General features: G+C 44.2%; 4 protein-coding genes and 1 pseudogene across 4 annotated transcripts; 4 read left to right on the forward strand and 1 right to left on the reverse strand.

The window, feature by feature from the left end:
* The first annotated feature begins 212 nt into the window (after positions 1 to 212).
* LOC6596647 (perlucin-like protein) lies at positions 213 to 814 on the forward strand. Its single transcript, XM_002021619.1, has 2 exons — positions 213 to 344; positions 404 to 814. Exons 1-2 carry the CDS (start codon positions 213 to 215, stop codon positions 812 to 814), a joined length of 543 nt encoding a protein of 180 aa, XP_002021655.1.
* Positions 815 to 4,836: 4,022 nt separating this feature from the next.
* Positions 4,837 to 6,127, reverse strand: LOC6596648 (annotated as a pseudogene).
* An 8,069-nt stretch (positions 6,128 to 14,196) lies between these two features.
* LOC6596649 (lipase member H-A) lies at positions 14,197 to 16,828 on the forward strand. The gene is made up of 6 exons (XM_002021621.2): positions 14,197 to 14,242; positions 14,337 to 14,478; positions 15,733 to 15,881; positions 15,950 to 16,384; positions 16,454 to 16,658; positions 16,715 to 16,828. The coding sequence occupies exons 1-6, from the start codon at positions 14,197 to 14,199 to the stop codon at positions 16,776 to 16,778; spliced, it is 1,041 nt and encodes a 346-aa protein (XP_002021657.2). The 3' UTR covers positions 16,779 to 16,828.
* Positions 16,829 to 17,439: 611 nt separating this feature from the next.
* Positions 17,440 to 18,607, forward strand: LOC6596650 (protein RTF2 homolog). The gene is made up of 2 exons (XM_002021622.2): positions 17,440 to 17,624; positions 17,692 to 18,607. The coding sequence occupies exons 1-2, from the start codon at positions 17,556 to 17,558 to the stop codon at positions 18,508 to 18,510; spliced, it is 888 nt and encodes a 295-aa protein (XP_002021658.1). The 5' UTR covers positions 17,440 to 17,555; the 3' UTR covers positions 18,511 to 18,607.
* Positions 18,598 to 19,599, forward strand: LOC6596651 (cilia- and flagella-associated protein 20). The gene is made up of 3 exons (XM_002021623.2): positions 18,598 to 18,699; positions 18,759 to 18,950; positions 19,009 to 19,599. Exons 1-3 carry the CDS (start codon positions 18,616 to 18,618, stop codon positions 19,555 to 19,557), a joined length of 825 nt encoding a protein of 274 aa, XP_002021659.1. The 5' UTR covers positions 18,598 to 18,615; the 3' UTR covers positions 19,558 to 19,599.
* The last annotated feature ends 10 nt before the right edge of the window (positions 19,600 to 19,609 follow it).

The following is a 19,609-nucleotide window of genomic DNA, read 5'->3' on the forward strand; positions in this document are numbered from 1 at the left end:
TATGGAAGTCAATGAACGGGCCTTGCTACGGGTAGAGTAACATAATTTTTCGGTCAAGAAGTTCCCCCCGATAAGGTCGCCAAGCATTACTCATGGAGATTAGTGGGGTTCAGAATTATGGCATTACGGAATTGGCCATCATTGCAGATTAGATACGGTCTGAGTGTATATAAAAAGCAGCGAAGACCTGGGAACGTAACCACTTGCTTACCATGGCTCATCTTTTGAAGACCTTCCTTTGGCTCTTCGGACTCTTCACTGCCGCATTGTCGCAGGTCAAGATCGGCTGTCCACATGGATTCACACTTATAGAGGAGAAATGCTACTACGTATCCCTAGAGAAGGTAAACTCCTACTGAAGCCTACCATACGGGCATGGAGCTAATACGATACGATCTTTCAGGAGAACTGGTTCAATGCCCATCGCCGGTGCTTCACGCTGAACTCCACTCTGGTCGTCTTCGATGATGAAAAGGACATGAAGGTGGTGACAGCCAGCTTGAAGGTCCTGGGCTTGCCCTTCTCCAACGGCTGGACGGACTCCATATGGACGGGCATCACATCGCTGGGAACCAACGGGCACTTTGTCCTGAGCCACGATGGCGGGCCTTTGGCCTATGCCCAATGGGCTCCAAATCAGCCGAACAATGCCACCGCCCACGAGTGTGTGGCCTATGCGAACAACAATGGATTCGGATACCACAATACCCAATGCGACTTCCACCAGTTCCCTTTTGTGTGTCAGGCGAAGAAGATTGAGTCGGAAAGTTATTTGTGCCTGAGGAAGAACCAGTTCGTGGAGATTGAACTGTGAATAGAATCTTTTACACGAAGAGTCTCATCAATTTATAGCCATATAGCCGATAAGAAACAAAATGTCTCTGATCTTTGGATCTCCCTACAAGATACTGTTCAAGATTAAGACAATCTTTATATCAAACGAAACACCATACTAAATTAGCCTCATACACGATGTTTGTCAAGCACAGATAAAAGATAAAAGATACCACAGATATGTGGACATTTCGGTCATATGCTGGAGTAGGCCCCGACCCAGGCGAGAGAAGATATCATAGCTTACTTACTTTTTAGAAATGTATTTATGCATTTATCGAAAGACTCACAAGTTGGGAAAAGTCCCAGCGTGAAGGGGAATATTCCCTGCGCCGCGAAGGAGTTGCTGGGGAAACAAGCTCATTAAAAGGAAATGTTTTTCCCAGCCAACTTCAAAGTCGACTTTTCAGAAAACTCTCGTTGAATAGAGAATGCAGAAAAGTTTGCTTAAGCAGGGAAGGAATGGAAGAGCTTCAGCGGAAGGCAAACAATTGTCATGCGAGCACAACGAGGGCACAGATCAAAGTCAGGCTAACAGATACAAATCTCCCTCTGCTCCTGACAAAGCTTCCTGGGAGTAGAGAACTCATTTGGAAAAATTACAATTACAATCAGAATGAAAGGCCACCAACACCTGTGTCAACAGGCCCCACGTCACACGTGTCCAGGGCCGGCAGGGCGCCTCCCCACGGACTAGCGTGCCTCGAAGCTCCGACAATCAATCATGCAGTCCGATTCTAATCCAAGTGCCAAATGCAGGCTCCACCTTCTGGCCAGCAGGCCCCAAAGGATGGCAAAGTCATTTTGGGCGGAGGCCAACAATTAATAAATTGAGCTTAATTAAATAAGAGCCAGCGTTTGCCAGGAGCTGGGACACAAGGGCTCCAAAGGCTCCAAAGGCTGCCACCTTCTGCACGGGCGAATGCAAATCATTTTAATGCGTTTAATTAAAAGGAGGAGGCAGCGCACAACTTTTCCTGCCGACTCAAAAGAAAAGCGAAAAGTTGGAAATCATATTTACCCCAACCTCCTCGGAAACGGCTGCTAATGGAGTAAAGTGAGCACACACATCAGGACCCGTGCAAATTGAGTGCTAATTAAATTAAAAACCAAGTAAAAATAGTTTCACAAAAGTCAGCCCTCCCTTGTCCCGTCCCGCTCTTGTTTCTCTCCGGAGGATGTATTCCCGACACTCCTCTGCCTCTGCCTCTGCCTCCGCTTCTGCCACTACCCCTGCCTCGGTCTTGTTCTACTTCTTTTCGTGTAAATGAGCTCGAACTTGTTGTTCAAATGGTTGATGCGCGTGTGTTCGAGCTACCAAAGCCAAGGGAGACGAGTCCCAAGTCTGAGACGGAGCACTATGGTCCGAACGACCACTTTTGTTGGCCAAAACCTAATTTTTCAAAGTCAAAACTGAAACCTGGTTTTGATCGCTCTGCATTAGAAAAAGATCGACCATTAAATCTGCGTACCAGAAATTTCCATAGATGGCGCCACATTCGCAAAATCAGCTGTCCAACCCAACTGTTTTTATAGTAAAGCACGTGAAGGGAAAAAGTGGCAAATTAATAACCACTTTAGATATCTCAAAAATTGAAAAACGCCAAGACGTGATTACATTTTTTTGATGAATCTTGATCTGTCGGGTTCTTACTACGTGTTTTGAGTTTTTAACTGTCTCTAGTAGTTCTGATGTCTTCGTAATTGAAGGTTAAAGTGAGGCCTTCAACATGTGCCAACTTGTAATGAAAACTAATTTTTGAAAAGGTGTACAAAGTGAGTCCTACCTAGTCCCACCCTGAAACCTTTTCTGTGTCGTAGATTAATAAATTCTTTTTAAAATGTATATAGTTAGATATGCCACTTTTGACCACAATTCTTGGAATTTGCATTAATAGAGCATAACCTCAAATTCGAAAATGCAGATTTGTTTGCCGAATGGAATTCAGAGAAGGGTAAAATTATCAATTATTTGAAAACGGATCTTAAGGCGACATATCATATGAAATTAATAAAGCTTTTGAAGATACCAGCAAGAAAATTTGTTACCGTTTGGCAACATACCGGAACAAATGCCGGTAAAATTCAAAGATGTTTGAACGAAAATATGTGGATTGGCCACAAGCCTTTTTTTCAATACATTTATCTTTATGTCCAAATATGCTAACTAAGTTCGTAAGGCTGTACAGGACCCAGTCGGAAAGCCGGCACATATCTCACTTAACGAGGCGTTAACCTTGCTTCTAGACAAGGATTTCGGCAATAATTTACGGAAACCTTTAAACGATTTTATTTTTATTTAAATCAAAATTTTTTTTAGTCGTGCAACGCCGTTTTCTTAAATAAAATATGCTTAATACTTTTTTTCACTATAACTAAAAATTTAAATATGCATTATTAAAAAAAGGGGCGTTGCCACACCCATTTTTTTTCTTAAATCCATTTCTTATTGATTATATATATCCAATACAAAAAACTAAATGAAAAAATCTTGTTCCGTTCGGGAGTTATTAATTTTGGCCAACAAAAGTGGTCGTTCGGACCATAGTGCGGAGCCTGCAAGTACATGTACGAGCGAACACTGCACAAAATTGTACTAATTTTATGAAATCACTAATCAACATGTTGCTCTTGGCTGGGGAAGGGGACACACTTGGAGACATCATCGTTGTTCTCAGTGAATTTACTTCTTAAGGGGGAAACTGCTCAGCCCAGATACATGACCAACTGGCAACCGGAAGACCAACGTTCTATCCTCCTATCAGTCTGCAAAGAATCCATCTCCCACCCGATCGCCGGCACACTATCTGCATTAAAGAAGGGGCTAAAGCTTCACAGAAGAGACTGTTAGAGGAAGCCACTGTGGATTGTGAACTTCTCCTCTTCTGGAAACGGCAATAGGAAGAGTCCTTTGCTCTGAGACACTGCAGTACACTGCAGACAAATGTACGACTAAAATAATGCACACTGAAATACCAGAAAACTATTTAATCGCACAATTTTCGTGCAGTGTAATTTAAGACATTCAAATCCGTAGCGAAGGAAAAACAATTGCAAATTAGATATGCGCATATGTTTGTGCAAATGGCAAACAACTTAAAAACCCAAAACAGGAAAGACAACGCAGAACAAGCCCCAACAACAGCACGAGAAGACACATCCTGCTCCAGTTGAGGCCCAGGCTCCGCCACAAGGGCAACCACGGAGCTGAAGTGATTGCAAACAGGATGAAAATGCAGCGAGCACGAAGAAAGCCAACAAACTGAAACGCTCGACCCGGAGCGGTAGGTGGCAAGGGGCAGCCGGAACGGAACGGAAACGGAAGTGCAAGGAGCTGCACAAGGCACAGAACCAGCAGTGGTAGGAGCCTCCTCCGTCGCAGTCAAGGAGCAAGCCGGCTAATGCCGACTGGATCTCTCTGGATCTGGAGCTGCCGGAGTTCCCGGGTGCACGAGTAGACGCAGTAGGAGCATCAGCCGTGGCCTCAAGCGTGCTTGAGATGCAAAGTAAATGCAAAACCACAGCAAATTATGTCGAGAGGGGTTGGGAGCTCGGGCTGCTCGGAGCATCGACTGGGCTGGGCTGGGCTGGGCTGGGCAGGGCGGGGCTGGGGTTGGCTCTTCTCCGACAGAGAAAGAATGGGAGCCCCGCCTGGGAGCCGCTCAAGTGATTTTACCGAGTGGAGTGGCGCCTTGAGCAGGTGTCTGTTTAACCATTATGTTTAGTTGCAGGCAATTTGTTCTTTGCCGTGTTGCCAAAGTAAACTATTTTTCCGTGCTGCTCCAAGTTCCACTCTGCGGCTTCCGGCTGAACTACACTGTGCTGCAAGTGATGCGGTCGACTTGTCCATCTGAAAAGGGTGTGCACTGCACGGTAATGCCCAACAGGAGTATTCCGAGAGATTCACACGAGAATAAAGAGTGGGAGCTAAAGAACGATTCAACTAACGATTGACAAGGTTCGAAATTGCATGCATCGCAGAGGTAAATGAAGTTTCAGGGATCTAGGAGAACTTTATTGAAACATCAAATGCAGAAGAGAGGCTATTGCTCACAGCTTAGAGCTCGTCGTGGAGCAACGAGTAACGATGCTTGGAGGGACCCAGCTCCTTGAAGGTGGACACAGGCAATGAAGGAGCATCCTTGGCATCTTTGGTCTTCTGTTCAATTACCTTAACGTTCACAGCGGTTTGGTTACTGCTGTAATCCTGCATGAACTGCTTGAGTTTGCCCGGTATGTACATGTCCGAAAATTTGGGGAATGGATACATAAATTTGAGGGAGTCGATGGCTATAATGGGCAGGTCCTTGGCAGACAGGCCCATGTGCTTCACGGAGTGCTCGAACTTCCAGCCATCGACAGTGACAAAGTTGAACTGTCTCCGTTGATCGGCAAGCTGCATTTCCACAATTGACTTGAAGTCCTTAATGGACGGCACGTCCTCGGGCAAATGGAAGAGCAGCAGAAGCGGCAGCCTCTCCTCGATCAACTCCTCCACGTTCGCAAAGTTCACCTCCCGCACTAGAGGCACGCACTTGTCCAATATCCAGGGCTCTACTTGCCAGGGGTCTGAGAGACTGCCTCCATAGAGTTCATCCTGTCCGTGAGTTCGGGCGATGTCCGGACGGAACACCAGAGCGGGAAGTTTTCTGGGGAATTTTTCGTGCTCCAGATAGTCCCCGACGCGCAAATAGAAGTCACAGTCGTTTTTAAAGCGATCCGCCATCATTTGGTAGATCCCATAGTCCAGACTGTCAGTGTCCGAAATGTAGGCGATGACGGCCCGTCTTTTAGGATCTATCCTGACTAGATCATCCGGATCTTTGAACTCGAAAATCTTTGAGCGAAGCTGAGACTTTACAAATTTCACAAGGGCCTCGGTGGTCCTCAATCCCCGATACTCCCGGCGTACCGGCTGGCCCCTGTAGAACAGACGCAATGTCGGGAACTTCTGTATATCATAGAGATCAGCCAGCGCCGGCTCCTTAACACAATCCACCCGTCCCAGCTGCACTTTGCCAGGCTCTGGAAACTCCAGCTTCAGCTGTGTGGCAGCGTGCTCGAATATGGGCACCAAGCGCCTGCTGAAGTGGCACCAATCCGCGTAGAAGTTGAGGAACACCACTTCGTTCGAGAACATTGTGCTGTTGATGTTCGCCTCGGTGATCTGGGTCACATTCGAGAGGCCACCGGGCTTGTCCTCCACCTCGAGAGTTGCCCATAGGAGCTGCACGAGCATCAGGACAGCAACGAATAATTTCATTTTCATATATTTATGTCAGTCGTTCCTATGATAAGTTGACAATCTGAGTTGCCAGCAAAAGTTACCTGAAAATAATAAATTTGAATGAGGACTAACTTCCAAAAGCCATACGAAACTTTAGACGTTTGTTTATATATTATACAGAGTATAGAGCACATAGAGTTGACAGAAGACTTTTGTCATTACGTGTTTGGCAGTTCGAGAGACCTAAAAGATTTGTGTAGTAGTTGATAGTAATGGTCTAAGAATGGTACGATCCATACGCATATATTAATACCATCCTAGTGAGACCCCTACTAGAAGACTTTGCTATTATAAAACAACCAACAGAATAAAAACTCGCAAAAAAACATTGTTTTCAAGGGTGGCAGCAATAAAAAGGAATGAAGCACGATATTAGGGCAATAGCAGACATTTCATATCTCTACATTTCGTATCGCAGAAGCTTATACTGGAAAGTGCTCGGCAATAACATAAGAAATGCCAGCTGCCTGTCAGTCATTAAAGGGTTAAGTATCGCCATATCAAGAAGACCAAATATCTAACGAAAACAGACAAACAGCAGGCTTCCGCCAGCCCACTCCGGTAATCGTTTGGACCGAGTGCAAAAGGGCTAAGCAAATATTTGCAGTGGCAACCTCGCAAATGAGCTTCAAGCCCCAAAGACAGAAGGCACACAGAAGCTGTGGACGGCTGGATCAGGGGCAGGGGACGATGTCGTTGTCGCTGGCATTTCAAAAGGACCTATGCTCCGGCGGAAACGGAAACAACAACTTTCCCGCACTCCGGCGAGCATTGCAGGCGGTCCCGGGCTCCTTGTCGTGGCTGCCGTTTAATGACATTTTTGCGCCCATTTGAGCTTCCGCTGCCTTCCTGGTCTGCCTGTGTGCGCCTGTCTGCCTCTCTGACTGACTGTCGATTTTTGCAATAATTTACTTAAGAAAATTCTAAATATGTTTTCCAGGAGCCTCTGCTTCTGCCACTGCCTTCTGTGTGGCAATTGTTTATTGCATCAGTCCGTCTGAAGACGATAAAATGCTGTGAAAATCCAGCGGGAGTATCCAATAAATCGTTGTTTGCTCAACCTCATCCTCAACCTCTCTTGCTTGACCTTCAAAGCTCCTGCCGTGGCCATCCCATCTCCGTCGGCTTTTTATTGCTCCGTGTTTGCTTGTATTTGCCTCCTTTTGTCTGCTGCTTGGCTTTTTCCAAAGGGTTTAATTGTCCTTTTTGTCCGCCTTTTGTTGACATAGGTGGGCCGGAACGAGGGACCCGCCCATATGCTCTTCCAAATGCTCGTGCGTATTATGAATGGCTTTGGGATCTAATGTATTTTTTTGGGGGTACGGGTACGGCAACAACAAGAGTGTTAATTAACATGTATAAATCCGTCGCTGATAGACTGGAGGCAGTAAATTTGAGCTGATTTAGGTGGAAATGGGAACGTGAGGGTTGGTCCACGGTCCAATTGGGATGAAAACTTTTAAAGAGTCGTTGAAAAGCGGATTATGCTTGATAAATTGCAGGAACACAGCTAAATCTTCAGATTATTACAGATCCAGTTCTATGTAAGGGCCGTGCCAGTGGGTAAATGTTTCTTTATACACGATAAATGTGTGTTTTGCAATGAATACTATCTAGAGTGTATCTGGGAAATACCTATCTACTCTTGCATTATAAAATATCCATCAAACTTTCCGGCCTTTTCACCAAACCATATATTTCGATATGGAAAGTCGCTTTTTACCTTCACTGTCCTCCCTCTGTCCTCTGTCCTCTGTTGCTGCCTTTGCGGTGCCTTTGCATAAACCATATCTGGATGGCCAATAAATCCACAAGCTGTAAATCTCAATAATGCGAGGCGGAGCCATTAAAAGTCAATGGAAAGCTGAGCGGAAAAAGAGCTTGTCAAAACGTCCGCATAATTCAGCCGGAAAGCTTCACGCCATCTCCTCCGGCTCTCCGGCGAAGTGGAGCTACACCCCCACTCGGAGCTCCTAGTGCGATCCGAGCCTGAGCTCATAATTCTCGCGCTTCCCGACATCAGATTGAATTTTCGCAATGAATGCGACTTTTTGCTGATGATAGATGCATTTGGGCGCCAGGCGATTTGTTGCGCATTCTTTGGCGCAGTGCGAATACGACAATTTATGCGACTTTGTAATGCAATTCATAAGCTGCTGCGCTGTGCAAGCTGTCGGTGCCGCTGCCCTGCACCGAAAGTCGCGATTTATTGTTCTGCCAAGTGGCCAATGTAAGCAGAGAAATTGTCCATCCAATGCATTCGATATTGCCCGGGGCAAAAACTCCTTTATATGATAATGCCAACTTCATTCCCCATAAAACGGAATTGGGTCTTTGGCGGCATACAAAGTATAACAATCGAAATAAGCCACGAACCAGGTCGTCCGAGCCCCATTTCCCCACGTAAATAACATAAATCCCATAAATGCGAGTATTTGATGATGAATAGCAAATATAACCATGTCTTTCTGCATTTTTTCAGCATCCTTTCCACATCCTCTTCATCCCAGCTCTCTTCGGGCTCCATTACATGCCTGCTGCAAGTTTAATTATTGAGTTGGAACTGCCTCTGGCCCGCTCATACTTCAGTCTTGTTTGCTCAGTCATTTAGCCAGTCTGTTATTCTGTCAATGTTGACAGCCACCGTCGCCGCCGTCATCGCTAAACGCCTCACTTGGCATTCCTGTGGAGCGTGGCAAAGGGTGTGGAAGAGCATTAAAACAATTTTGTTAATTAAGTAGGAAAAATTGTTAGTTTATTTACTCGTCAACTTTGCCAGTGCCAAACACCTCACATTCGCAATCTCTTCCTCCTGTTCCCTGCCCACTGGCTTTTTTCCTGTCGTATCCTGGCAAGTTTTAGAGTTTGCTTAAAATTCTCAAGTGCACAATTAATTAGTAAAGTTGGGCCAAAGGAAAAGCCAAAGGAAAAACAAAAGCGCAAGCAGTTTTCCACTCCCTCATTCTCTCTCTGTCCCTCGAGCTGGAATTTATGGCTCATTTTGATTAGACCCGTGGAAAAGCATCGCAAGTTTGCGCCAGTTCTAAACTACGAAGAAAAGCTGTAAGTAGCCTAAGCTCTTCCTGATTATTTCCTCAATGAATCCGTCGAGTGTAGGCGGAAAATTGAAAATTGATTGGGACTTGCCTAAGTAACGAAAACGATTCCGTGGAATTCTCTTCTTGATTGTATTTTTTGTGGGTAGGCTCTTACGATTGTTGGTCAATAAAATTAAATTGTAATTGGATTTAACTATGCATTGAAATGGATGAGTGGACTAGGAAATGGCAATGCTGAGGAGTGGTGGGAGGAGTTTAAGAAAACGCAAAAGAAGGAAATGCGGAACCCAAGGAAACCAAATTAAATACTTATTCTCTTGAATATTTTAGAAAATTAAATTCACAATTATTACGCCAGCGCCACGAACTACTTGTGGCGCGGCGGCAATAAATGGAACCTGCAATTCCCAAGTTCGCAACATTCATCAGCAACATTCTTCGTAACATTGTCTTCGCAACATATATGAAATTTCCAAATTCGCAGCATTTATCCACAAATGAATTAAAATGAATCCGGCACACACACAATAACTGCAGTAGTAAGTATTATAACTTAAAATTTATAAGTGTTAAAGGCTAAAAACATATATTTTTATTTTACATATCGCGCTGCACACTCCACGCACTCACTCGCCGAAAAGGGAGAAAGGAGCTAGCTGCCGAAAGTGAGTTCCCCACAAAATTAATACTATGTCCCTCTACTCTTTGAGTATCGTAATTCGAAAACTATTCGCACTATATTCGACGATATTTCAGCCGACGTTACGCCTCATATCACACCAAATTTCTCACGAAATTTGTGCTCTAAAGAAAATTAAAATTCACATGAGAAAATTTAACTAGCGTTGGTTATGGATTATTAATTTATATTTTTAAATTGAGTAATTGGCAAAGCAAAGCTACAGACATGTTTTCGGTTTTCTAGGCTGGTTAATTTCCGTTGCAAATGATATTGAAAATTGCAGCAAATTTTCAAATCAATTTGAGCAATTTCTTTAATTAATTAGTGAATTTTTGAAGGTGGCAATGCAAGTCATCCCAATAACTACCTGGGACTAAAACTTGCACTGAAAACAATGGCAGGTGGACAACAGCGATGTAAAAACTAGTTCAGTATCACTGCAAGTCAGGAAACTGTTATGCAATCCCCACCTATTCTGCATTAACCATGGCCAGATGAATGAACCATCCAAAACAATAACCGCAGGTAAGGTGGAAACGATACAGCAGATTGGCTAAAGTCTGCAACCATGACAGACAAAAGAAAACCCCAAGAAAAAGAAGGGGCAATAGTGGCTAATGACGAATCTTTGATACGCTCTCTATGGTTAGAGACCCTTGAAGTCAGTGCTCCAGTGCTACCTCTAATTTTAATAGAGGTTACGGTAGTTCATTCTTTGCACATTTTACCATATACCCATCTTCAACAAAGAGTATAGAATGCCAAACATGAAAAAAAAAACTAAAACAATTGCGGTCCTCTGGGTTGTCTTCTCACTGCACTTCACAGTTTTCGTTTTCATTTTCATTTGCATTGCATTTTCATTTTCCCTTCCATTACAATGCTTCGAGTATATCAAAACTCTAAATGTTTTGCTGCCTCTATTTGACTTTAGCCCCGTTTTGTGGTGTTATAGGCCAACGAGCTCATTACTTTCAATCAGCTGCATTAGCCAGGCCCAACATTGTTTGCTTTCGTTTACAAGTGCTTGGAAAACTCCGTCTGTCGGCAGTCGCGGAAAAGCATTTTATGTCATTCCCTTTTTTTCGGACTGGGCACTCCCTAATTGTAACTTGTCTCTTGGCTTTTCTCTGCCTTGGCCGTGGCCAGAATTAATTGCTACTGCATCTGCATTGGCTGACAATGCTTTTTACGAGTACCTTTTATTTTTCTTTGCCAGTTCGTGAACTCGGGGGCTGGGTTGTCTCTCAAACTATTGCAAAACGTGAGGGAGAATCGGCTGAAGATGCCATCTGTTTCACCTCAGATAAACACCTCTGGGAAAAGTCGGAAATAAGAGCCGGCAAGGTAAGACCATGGCCCCAAAATAAAGAATAAAATAAAATAGTATGAATAAAATATATATATATTTTAAAAAATTCCCTCAAATATATAATTATTTACACATATTAATCAAGATCAATGGCACACTTTTCAGCAAAGCATTAATTTTTAAATTTATTTATCCGTTGTCGGTGTCTTGTTTAAAAGCTCCGCCTGCAGGTCTTCGTATTCTTTTCGGCTGTGGATGGATGCTGCTGGAGCCTGCAGGTGGCCAAGTGTTGCAATCAATAATTGCGCATAACGATATAGAGTATTGTGAAACCCATTCAAATCTGTCGTCGATAATAAAACACCAAGAGAAATTCACTGTAGAAAGGTAGAGTTTTCTTTGAAAATCAAACGTACTTGGTGGAAGCTGAATGGATTTGAAATGGAAACCTTTGACTCAAATTATGATCTACTAACGCGATTAAAGAATACAAGTCCTATCTTAAAAGGGAACTCTTGATACAAGCCCAAAGATTGTTGAATTACTTATGGATAAGGGAATCCCCATTCCCATCCGTTCGATTTGAGGTGGATTATCTGGCGCTTCTCTGAGTGTAGCGAAGCCTGTGCAATGATATGGAAATCGGGGTTTCGGCTACACGCAACTCCTCTGCACATGAAACCGAAATACTCGTATGAAAACAAACAACAACCGACTCCCCTCAAAGCAATGTCACCCAGCCGCAGACCCGGTGCCGGGTCGTTCGTGAGTGCCATTTTCGGTAGTTTTTCATTTTTTCATTCGCTTCTTGCGCGGACGCAGCTTTTAAAAAGCTCTTAGTCTACGGCCTGATAACTACTGGCACAGTACCCCACAACCACAACCGAGTGGCGCACTCAATTAGAAGCGAGCCTCCCATTTAACCCGATGTGTCGCTCATTCCTACGTGATTTAAATGCGAACTTCGTGAGACTAAAGTAATGGCCGGGCTCATCGCGGTGCTGGTGTCTTTACTTTCCCTGAATCCACTCTCAGAGGCATGTAAGTGAGGATGAGGATGATCGCGACGCCGATAAGGACTGTGTGATTTGTGTGCATAAATACTTATCGTATACTCAACGCGTGTTTCTCCGCGGTTTCTTTTTTTAGCCAACTACCATATAGAGGCGTTGCAGTTCTTCTTGCGTAATGGAAACTTCGATTTGAATCCATTCAACTGTCATTTATGGCTGTGGGAAACGTGTCCCAGGCGGTACATAGGATTCCAACTTTTCACCAGGTGTGTTGCAAAAGTCTTGAAAGTGTGCTTCCAAATATAACCTACATGGATGGGCACTTACATTCTATGATCTACTACTGAAATTGTGTAATTTTGAGAAACAAAATGGTACCGGAAACCCAGAATTTATTTTGAGAATCTTTATTGTAGAACCTTTTAAATATTCAGTTCGGTATGAAACGAAGGGTATTGCAAAATTTGCTCATTATAAGAGTTATTCCTCCAGATGATCGCAGAGAGCGAAGAATTATGTTTAATTCGCCAAGAGATCTCAAAAAAAAGGAAAGATGGTAATCCTTTTTATTCAAATATTCGATAAATCCGAATGGAATTAATTATCTGCGAAGAATTTTAGAATTCTACGAGCTTTGTAGCTTGGATACACAGACAGACTTAGAGAAGATTATTCTAGAGAAATGTATTATACGCTGTGTGTATAAAATTTAAATATTTTAAAATGCAAAAATTATCTTAATATGCTACAAGCATTTTTTCGCGTACATATCAGTGGATTTTCGATCGGATAAGAAGCATTTACTACTTTCGGAATCGTATTGAAACAATCGCTTGTTGGCCAACATTGACCGCTCTAAACGTAAACACTTTCCAATCTTTCACTTTTCTGTGCCTATGTAAGGCATGTGTGCTTTGGTTTAGCCCATCATTTGGCTGCAGAAGACAAAAGCAATTCATTAAGGTCGCAAGCAAGTATGCAAAAAGATTTGGGATTGATAACATTTTGCAACTGACAGAAAAATGAGCCGACATTTGAAAAGAAACCCCAACTACGAGTATGGAAATAATGTCAAATCGAATCGCGAGAATTCGCATGCCATGCGACTGGTTATGTAAATGAAACAAGGGCGAATTACGATCCGCAGACACCATGAAGGAGGCGACGGCATTGAGTTGGAAAATGAAATCAAAACATCAATTTCCAGATGAAAACTCATAATCAAAGTCAGTGCAGCGCGATGCAGCGTTGCGTGCGCCATGGATACTCATTTCTCAGACGTCGCCAGGCAGACACCCGGCCACAGCAAGACCAAAGTCGTTCACGTTTCCAGCCAAGTTGGAGGCGGTCGAGGCAAAGTCAAGGCAACAACCGGCAGCGCAGAGCCCATTCTATGGCCAGTTTTTGCCGTTGAGCTCCCGTTGCGCTGCCGTTGCCTTGGACTGCAATTTCCCCGGTCGCGTTTTTCACGCTGCGCATTCGCAGCGCGTCGCGCGAATGTGCAAGACGTTGTCCGGATGTGGCCGCGAAACAACCAAAATTGAAGAGTTCGATGTAAAGGATTGTGGTGAAGTCGAACGAATCGACGAAAAAATATGTGATCAGAGTGCAAATTACCGATTAGTGGACACTTTATGCGGAAAATGTAGAGTGGAATTGGTTTATAAATCAAAAAAAAAATATGTGAAAGAAAGAAACTTCAAAATTAAAGCGAGTTATTAAACACGTTAATATCGCAGTAAATATAAAAAATAATTTAAAATTTAAAAAACGTATAGCATATACATATACAAAACAAAGCAATACTATAACTATATATATTTACATATATCTCATCGGTCTATGCAACAAACTTGTATGAACAAAGTGAAAGCCAAATTGCAAATATCTAAAGTGAAATATTTATATCCCGGACAACACATCTGAATGCAGTTTTATTTAAAAAATTCCACACTGCCATCAGAAAGGAAATTTATTCAAATTAATCAGAGAGTCCGCCCCAGCTAAAAATGAAATATCTTTTCGTGTTTTGCCTTTTCACACTCATTGCCAAAGGTACTACCTACGCATATAGAAGTGCGGAAATTAAACCAAAAACATATCAATGGGTATAGACCATCAGTACATAAACCTGCCCGAACATTTTCAGATGTCCAAGCATTGCTGATAAACCAAATGGACTGGAAGAACCTCCTCAGCAGCGGTGCCCTGGACCTAAACGTCTTGCGCTGCTTCCTGCGCGACAAGAACTTCTGCCCCAGTCCCCATATCGAGCATCGACTGTTTGCGCCGTAAGTGGAGAGTGGAGAGTGGATTGTGGGGCCACGCCATCGATGATTTAGTATGTGAGCGATCGGGGAGAGTTCCTATAGAGTTCTTATGGAAGATGTCCCACAGTGCGGGAGAAAGTTAAGTCAGGTGTTAGGCAACTCGATTTCCTCACTCGGTTAGTGTGTCATCGCCCAAAATACAAAATACAGAGTTGTGCGACAAGAAGGATATGGCTGGCGAATACCAAAAAATAAGAGTGCAATTAATGGGCGAGCAACTTGTTTCGCAAACCGGACGCTGACCCACTAAGGAGAGATGCTCCGAGCTGCACAAGGCCTGAATCAGCCCCACTGACCGCTAAACTTGGTCGACATCAATTGGCATCAATTGGAGTTAATAATTGACAAATAAAATGTTTAACAAACAACGGTCGAAGTCGTTCAACTCGTCTGGCCCAACTCTGCCCCTGCCAGACAACTCCCGATCACCAGCTCCAGTCCAAAGATGCGCTCTTGGTATCACCATATCCGGAGTGCAGTGGCGGCATTGTTGCGGTAACATGAGATGCTCGAGACGATTACACGTGAGGACCGTTTAACAAGTCGAAGATTGACGGTTGAGTAACATTTAAGAGTTACGGGACTAAGCCATTCATTCTTGGAAATAGAAGATCGAAGCTTTCTTTAATGGCATGGAGGATTTCTAGAGAAAACAAAGGAATGGACTACAGTGAACAGATCCGGCCTGAGGCCGTGCTTGCCGCATCCAAAAGGGACATCGATTTTGCACTCAATTGTGCCCAATGTTAACACCAAAAACATCGCCCTTCTATACTGATCCACAATATCATCAAACAATTATATGTACATACATACATATATTTAAATTTTATGTCTTCTGTACTTACCTTATCATTAATCTGGTTCTCTCTCACAACGAAGTTTTCACAAAGTACTCTTTTTTTGTCGGGAATACATTGTATGTTTATAAAGATAAACTCATTTGCACTTAAGGGTGGGATTTCCTTCCCATTTCTCGTAATTGAAAGCACATTAATTTTTCACCGATCGGGGGTTGCGCTTATAAAAGTGTCTGAGAAGATCATCCAAACTAGATGAAATAAGCAGTAGCTTTTTCTGCTACAATTCCATAGTCACTGAAGTGTGAACATCTGCAGAGTTACATAAGTGGACGTAGTTCCATAGTATGTGATTAAGCTCAACTTCAATTAGGTGCATTACAATTTAACAAAATCGCTTCCGTCTGTCTTCCAGCAATGGGCCACGTCGCGGAGTGGCTTTGAATGTAAAATCCCCGACGAGTCTGTACCAGGGCGGCTTCGGAAAGCATCGGGAAACGGTCTTCATAATCCACGGCTTCAACGGCACAGCCATTGACGTGCATCTGCAGTTCCTGAGGGATGGTTAGTGGCGTGACCGTGGCCATGGGCTACCAGATGGAACGTTGATTTTTCTCATTGTCATTATACAGCATATTTATCGCGCGACTTCAACGTGATTACCGTGGACTGGCGGCCCTTGACGCGATATCCCTGTTATCTGCATTCCCTCATAAACACCAGACTCACGGCGCAGTGCACAGCACAGATCTATGCATTTCTCACCCATTATGGCGCCGTCAGAGAAAAAATCACCTGCGTGGGCCATTCCTTGGGGGCCCACATCTGTGGCATGATCAGCAACCACTTGACCAAGAAGCAATATCGCATAATAGGCCTGGATCCGGCCCGTCCTCTAATCGAACGAAAGAAGAGCAACACCTTCCGCCTATCTCTCGACGATGCTAGTGTCATACAAGTTCTCCATACAAACGCCGGATTCCTCGGCCAGGAGGACAACACGGGGCACCTCAATTACTGCGTAAACGGAGGGCGTATCCAACCGTACTGCAAGGGAAATCCCATTAGTAAGAACTCGCAATATGTTAGTCCAATCTGCTCTATGCCGATTTCGTACCAATTTCTTTCCTTGGCAGGACGATACCGCTGTTCGCATTTCCTGAGCATTTGTTACCTGGCCTCGGCCACGTACAAGCATAAGAAGTTCGTGGGCGTGCCCTGCCCCAATGGGTGTCAGAATATCAGCGGGCCCAAGCGATTGCCAGTCAGCGGTAAAATGAATCCGTTCGAGTTTGTCTCGCTTCTGCGGGAGTACCATATAGGCAACGATGCCCCGGACGAGTAAGTGCCAAATAAGGTTCTTTAATTTCAAATGTATCAAAAACACATGCTTCCAGCGCCCGTGGCTGCATTTGCATAGATGTGCCTTATGCCAAGCACTGCCCCTTCACGGATATGTAGAAGCTGGCCACCAACTAGGTTTTCACTACAAAATATAGCTGTTGGCAATAAATTGAAGTACAAAATATTCTGTTGCCGCCTTAGTGCATTTTTGAATTTATTTATCGGCCCTGAGCACGCTATTTGCGTGCCACCTGCTGGTAGATGTTGGCCGACGAGGTTGGCCACTAGAACTGTTGAACTTTTTTATTTAAAAATTTTCTTAAATTAGCTAATCCTGTAGAAATTGTCTCAAACATAAAACTGGATAAAACTGTCTAGGCAGGGCTAAGGGTTTTAGTAAGCCAGCATTATTCAACGGAATATCAAAATTGAGCAAAAGGAACGATTACTCTCTTACGTTTTTACACTAAAACCATTTTTAAGGCAAAATCCGATAAAAGCAAGTATTTAAAATAAATCAGTCGAATAGAAAATAGGTTCATTAATTGGATAAAATTGTGTGGGCAGGGCTGAGAAATCTATCTAGCCAGTAATATTCGACGGAATATCAAAAACGAGGAATATGTATAATAGAACTTGAATTCCAGTATATTTAAGGTATATTTTCAAAATGAGCCGGTATATTTTGGTATATTTCTGAGGGTCGGGCGGTAAATTTTGTCGACAAATCCGCGGTCACACTAAAAACAAGAGAAAACACAACGAACAATTAGATTTTTTTCTAAAAAAATAATACTGCGGGCAAGGAAGCTATCATTGGCAATTTTCAACATCGTGCCACGCTGCTTAAGGGTAACATAATAAGCACGGTAGCATAGCATAGCAAAAGCAATCATGGGATGCGATGGCGGAACTATTCCCAAACGCGATGAGCTGGTCCGCGTCAAACAAAAGCCAGAACAGGTAAATATCATCGAATATCATCAGCGCCATGGAACTCAAAACTAAAATTGAATTGTGTATTGTGCAGAAAGACAAAGACGCGGAGCGGGAGTTTCGCTGGCTGCACTGCACTCTGACGCAGCAGCGCCTGCAGGAGCCCATAGCCATGTGCGGAATGGGCAGATTGTACTCAAAGCAGAGCCTCATCGAGAGGCTGCTGGAAAAGGAGAAAATGCCCGAGATGTCCGAGCATGTGAAGAGCCTAAAGGACATTAAAACTCTACAATTGACCCCCAATCCCGCCTTCACAGAAGAGGACAAGACCGAGGGACTGCTAGACACTCGTCATGCCCCATATATATGCAAGCTGATTGGGCTTGAGATGTCAGGAAAGTTTCGATTCGTTGCACTTTGGAGCTGTGGATGTGTGGTGTCCGAGAGAGCCCTGAAACAGATTAAAGGAAACTCGTCCAGCACTTGCCCCTTGTGCCAGACCCCCTACAGTGTCGAGGACATAGTCGTTCTGAACGGTAATGAAGAGGACTTGGAGCTGATGAAGGTCAAAATGGAAATGCGAGCAGCCAAAAGGAAGTCGTCGAAAAAAGACAAAAAGGAGGCCAAGAAGGTGGAGATTAAAACAGAGACCGACGAGTCTTGTGCGTCCACGGTTGTGACTGAGAAGCCCTCAACCTCAACCAGCTCAAAAGTCAAGGTAGTCGCCAATCCCAAGCGCTTGGGGACTGCGAACGCCATGCAGGACCCCGAACTCAAGCGATTGAAAAACGACTTCAGCGTGGCCAAGGACCCAAAGGCCAGCGATGTCTACAAATCCCTCTTTACCTCCCACAAAACGGAGAAGGAGCAGGAGCGTGCCCACTGGGTCACCTACAATCCATTCTACAATTAGTTTAATAAAATATTCCCAAGATTGCTGTGCGTTAAAAATCATATTTGCAGACAACTCCAAAACCATTTGATAGAATAAAACTAAACACGAAACGAAACTCCGACAATGTATCGTTCTGCTTATCAGAAAGGGTTTCTAACAATCCTCTACAGCGTGGGCAGCTCACCTCTGCAGCAGTGGTCTTCTTATGTGAGTATGACCTACTTGACTATCCCAGTATAGCCCTAACAACCTGCGTCTCCGGCTAGACCAAAAATGGTTACATTAAGCGGATATACGATGATGATATCAAGTCTCTGGTGCTGGAGATAATTGGTTCCAATGTGTCGACCGCATTCATCCACTGCCCCAGTGAGTGCAAGGAGCAGCTCGGCATCAAGCTGCCGTTTTTGGTGCTTCTGATAAAGAACATGCATAAATATTTTTGCTTCGAAGTTAAGGTTCGTTTTCCTGATTAAATATTATACGTCCACCACTTACTCTGGCATTCTCGTGCAGATTCAAGATGATCAGCGTTTCATGCGCCGCTTTCGCGTATCGAATTTCCAGAGCAAGACTTCTGTCAAGCCGTTCTGCACTGCCATGCCAATGGGCATGTCGCCTGGCTGGAACCAGATTCAGTTCAATCTCGCTGATTTCACACGGCGCGCCTACGGCTCGAACTATCTGGAGACCGTATCGCTGCAGATACATGCCAATGTGCGCATTCGCCGCGTCTACTTTGCTGACAAGCTCTACACGGAAGCAGAGCTTCCCAATGATTACCGCTTGATGGGCAAGCCCAAGGATTTGAAGAAGCCGGAGAAGCAGTTTAAGGTGCCTCCTACTGCTCGTCCTCCATCGCCTCTGAATACGGCGCGTGGTGAAGGACCGGTTAAGGCACCTCAGCCAGAGGCGCCGGTTCAGGAATCGGAGCCGGAGGCTGCTCCGGAGTTGAAGAAGGCACCGTCGCCTACCGTCTCCGTGGGCGTGGTCTCAGCTGCTCCGGAGCCCGCAGCCGAGGAGCCCCCTACACAGACCGAGGCCACTGAGGAGGCCTACTACTAGAATTATATCTATGTTTATATGTTCATTGTTAATTTAGTTAAACACAAGGGCA

Source organism: Drosophila persimilis, unplaced genomic scaffold, assembly GCF_003286085.1.
Source record: "Drosophila persimilis strain 14011-0111.01,24,50 unplaced genomic scaffold, DperRS2 tig00000124-arrow-pilon, whole genome shotgun sequence".
Taxonomy (NCBI): domain Eukaryota; kingdom Metazoa; phylum Arthropoda; class Insecta; order Diptera; family Drosophilidae; genus Drosophila; species Drosophila persimilis.

Coding starts and splice junctions, on each gene's coding strand:
- LOC6596647 (XM_002021619.1), top strand. CDS start 213: ATGGCTCATCTTTTGAAGACCTTCCTTTGGCTCTTCGGACTCTTCACT. Junction 345..403: donor ACTACGTATCCCTAGAGAAG/GTAAACTCCTAC, acceptor ACGATCTTTCAG/GAGAACTGGTTCAATGCCCA.
- LOC6596649 (XM_002021621.2), top strand. CDS start 14,197: ATGAAATATCTTTTCGTGTTTTGCCTTTTCACACTCATTGCCAAAG. Junction 14,479..15,732: donor GAGCATCGACTGTTTGCGCC/GTAAGTGGAGAG, acceptor TCTGTCTTCCAG/CAATGGGCCACGTCGCGGAG. Junction 16,659..16,714: donor GGCAACGATGCCCCGGACGA/GTAAGTGCCAAA, acceptor ACATGCTTCCAG/CGCCCGTGGCTGCATTTGCA.
- LOC6596650 (XM_002021622.2), top strand. CDS start 17,556: ATGGGATGCGATGGCGGAACTATTCCCAAACGCGATGAGCTGGTCCGC. Junction 17,625..17,691: donor TCAAACAAAAGCCAGAACAG/GTAAATATCATC, acceptor TGTATTGTGCAG/AAAGACAAAGACGCGGAGCG.
- LOC6596651 (XM_002021623.2), top strand. CDS start 18,616: ATGTATCGTTCTGCTTATCAGAAAGGGTTTCTAACAATCCTCTACAGC. Junction 18,700..18,758: donor TGCAGCAGTGGTCTTCTTAT/GTGAGTATGACC, acceptor GTCTCCGGCTAG/ACCAAAAATGGTTACATTAA. Junction 18,951..19,008: donor ATTTTTGCTTCGAAGTTAAG/GTTCGTTTTCCT, acceptor ATTCTCGTGCAG/ATTCAAGATGATCAGCGTTT.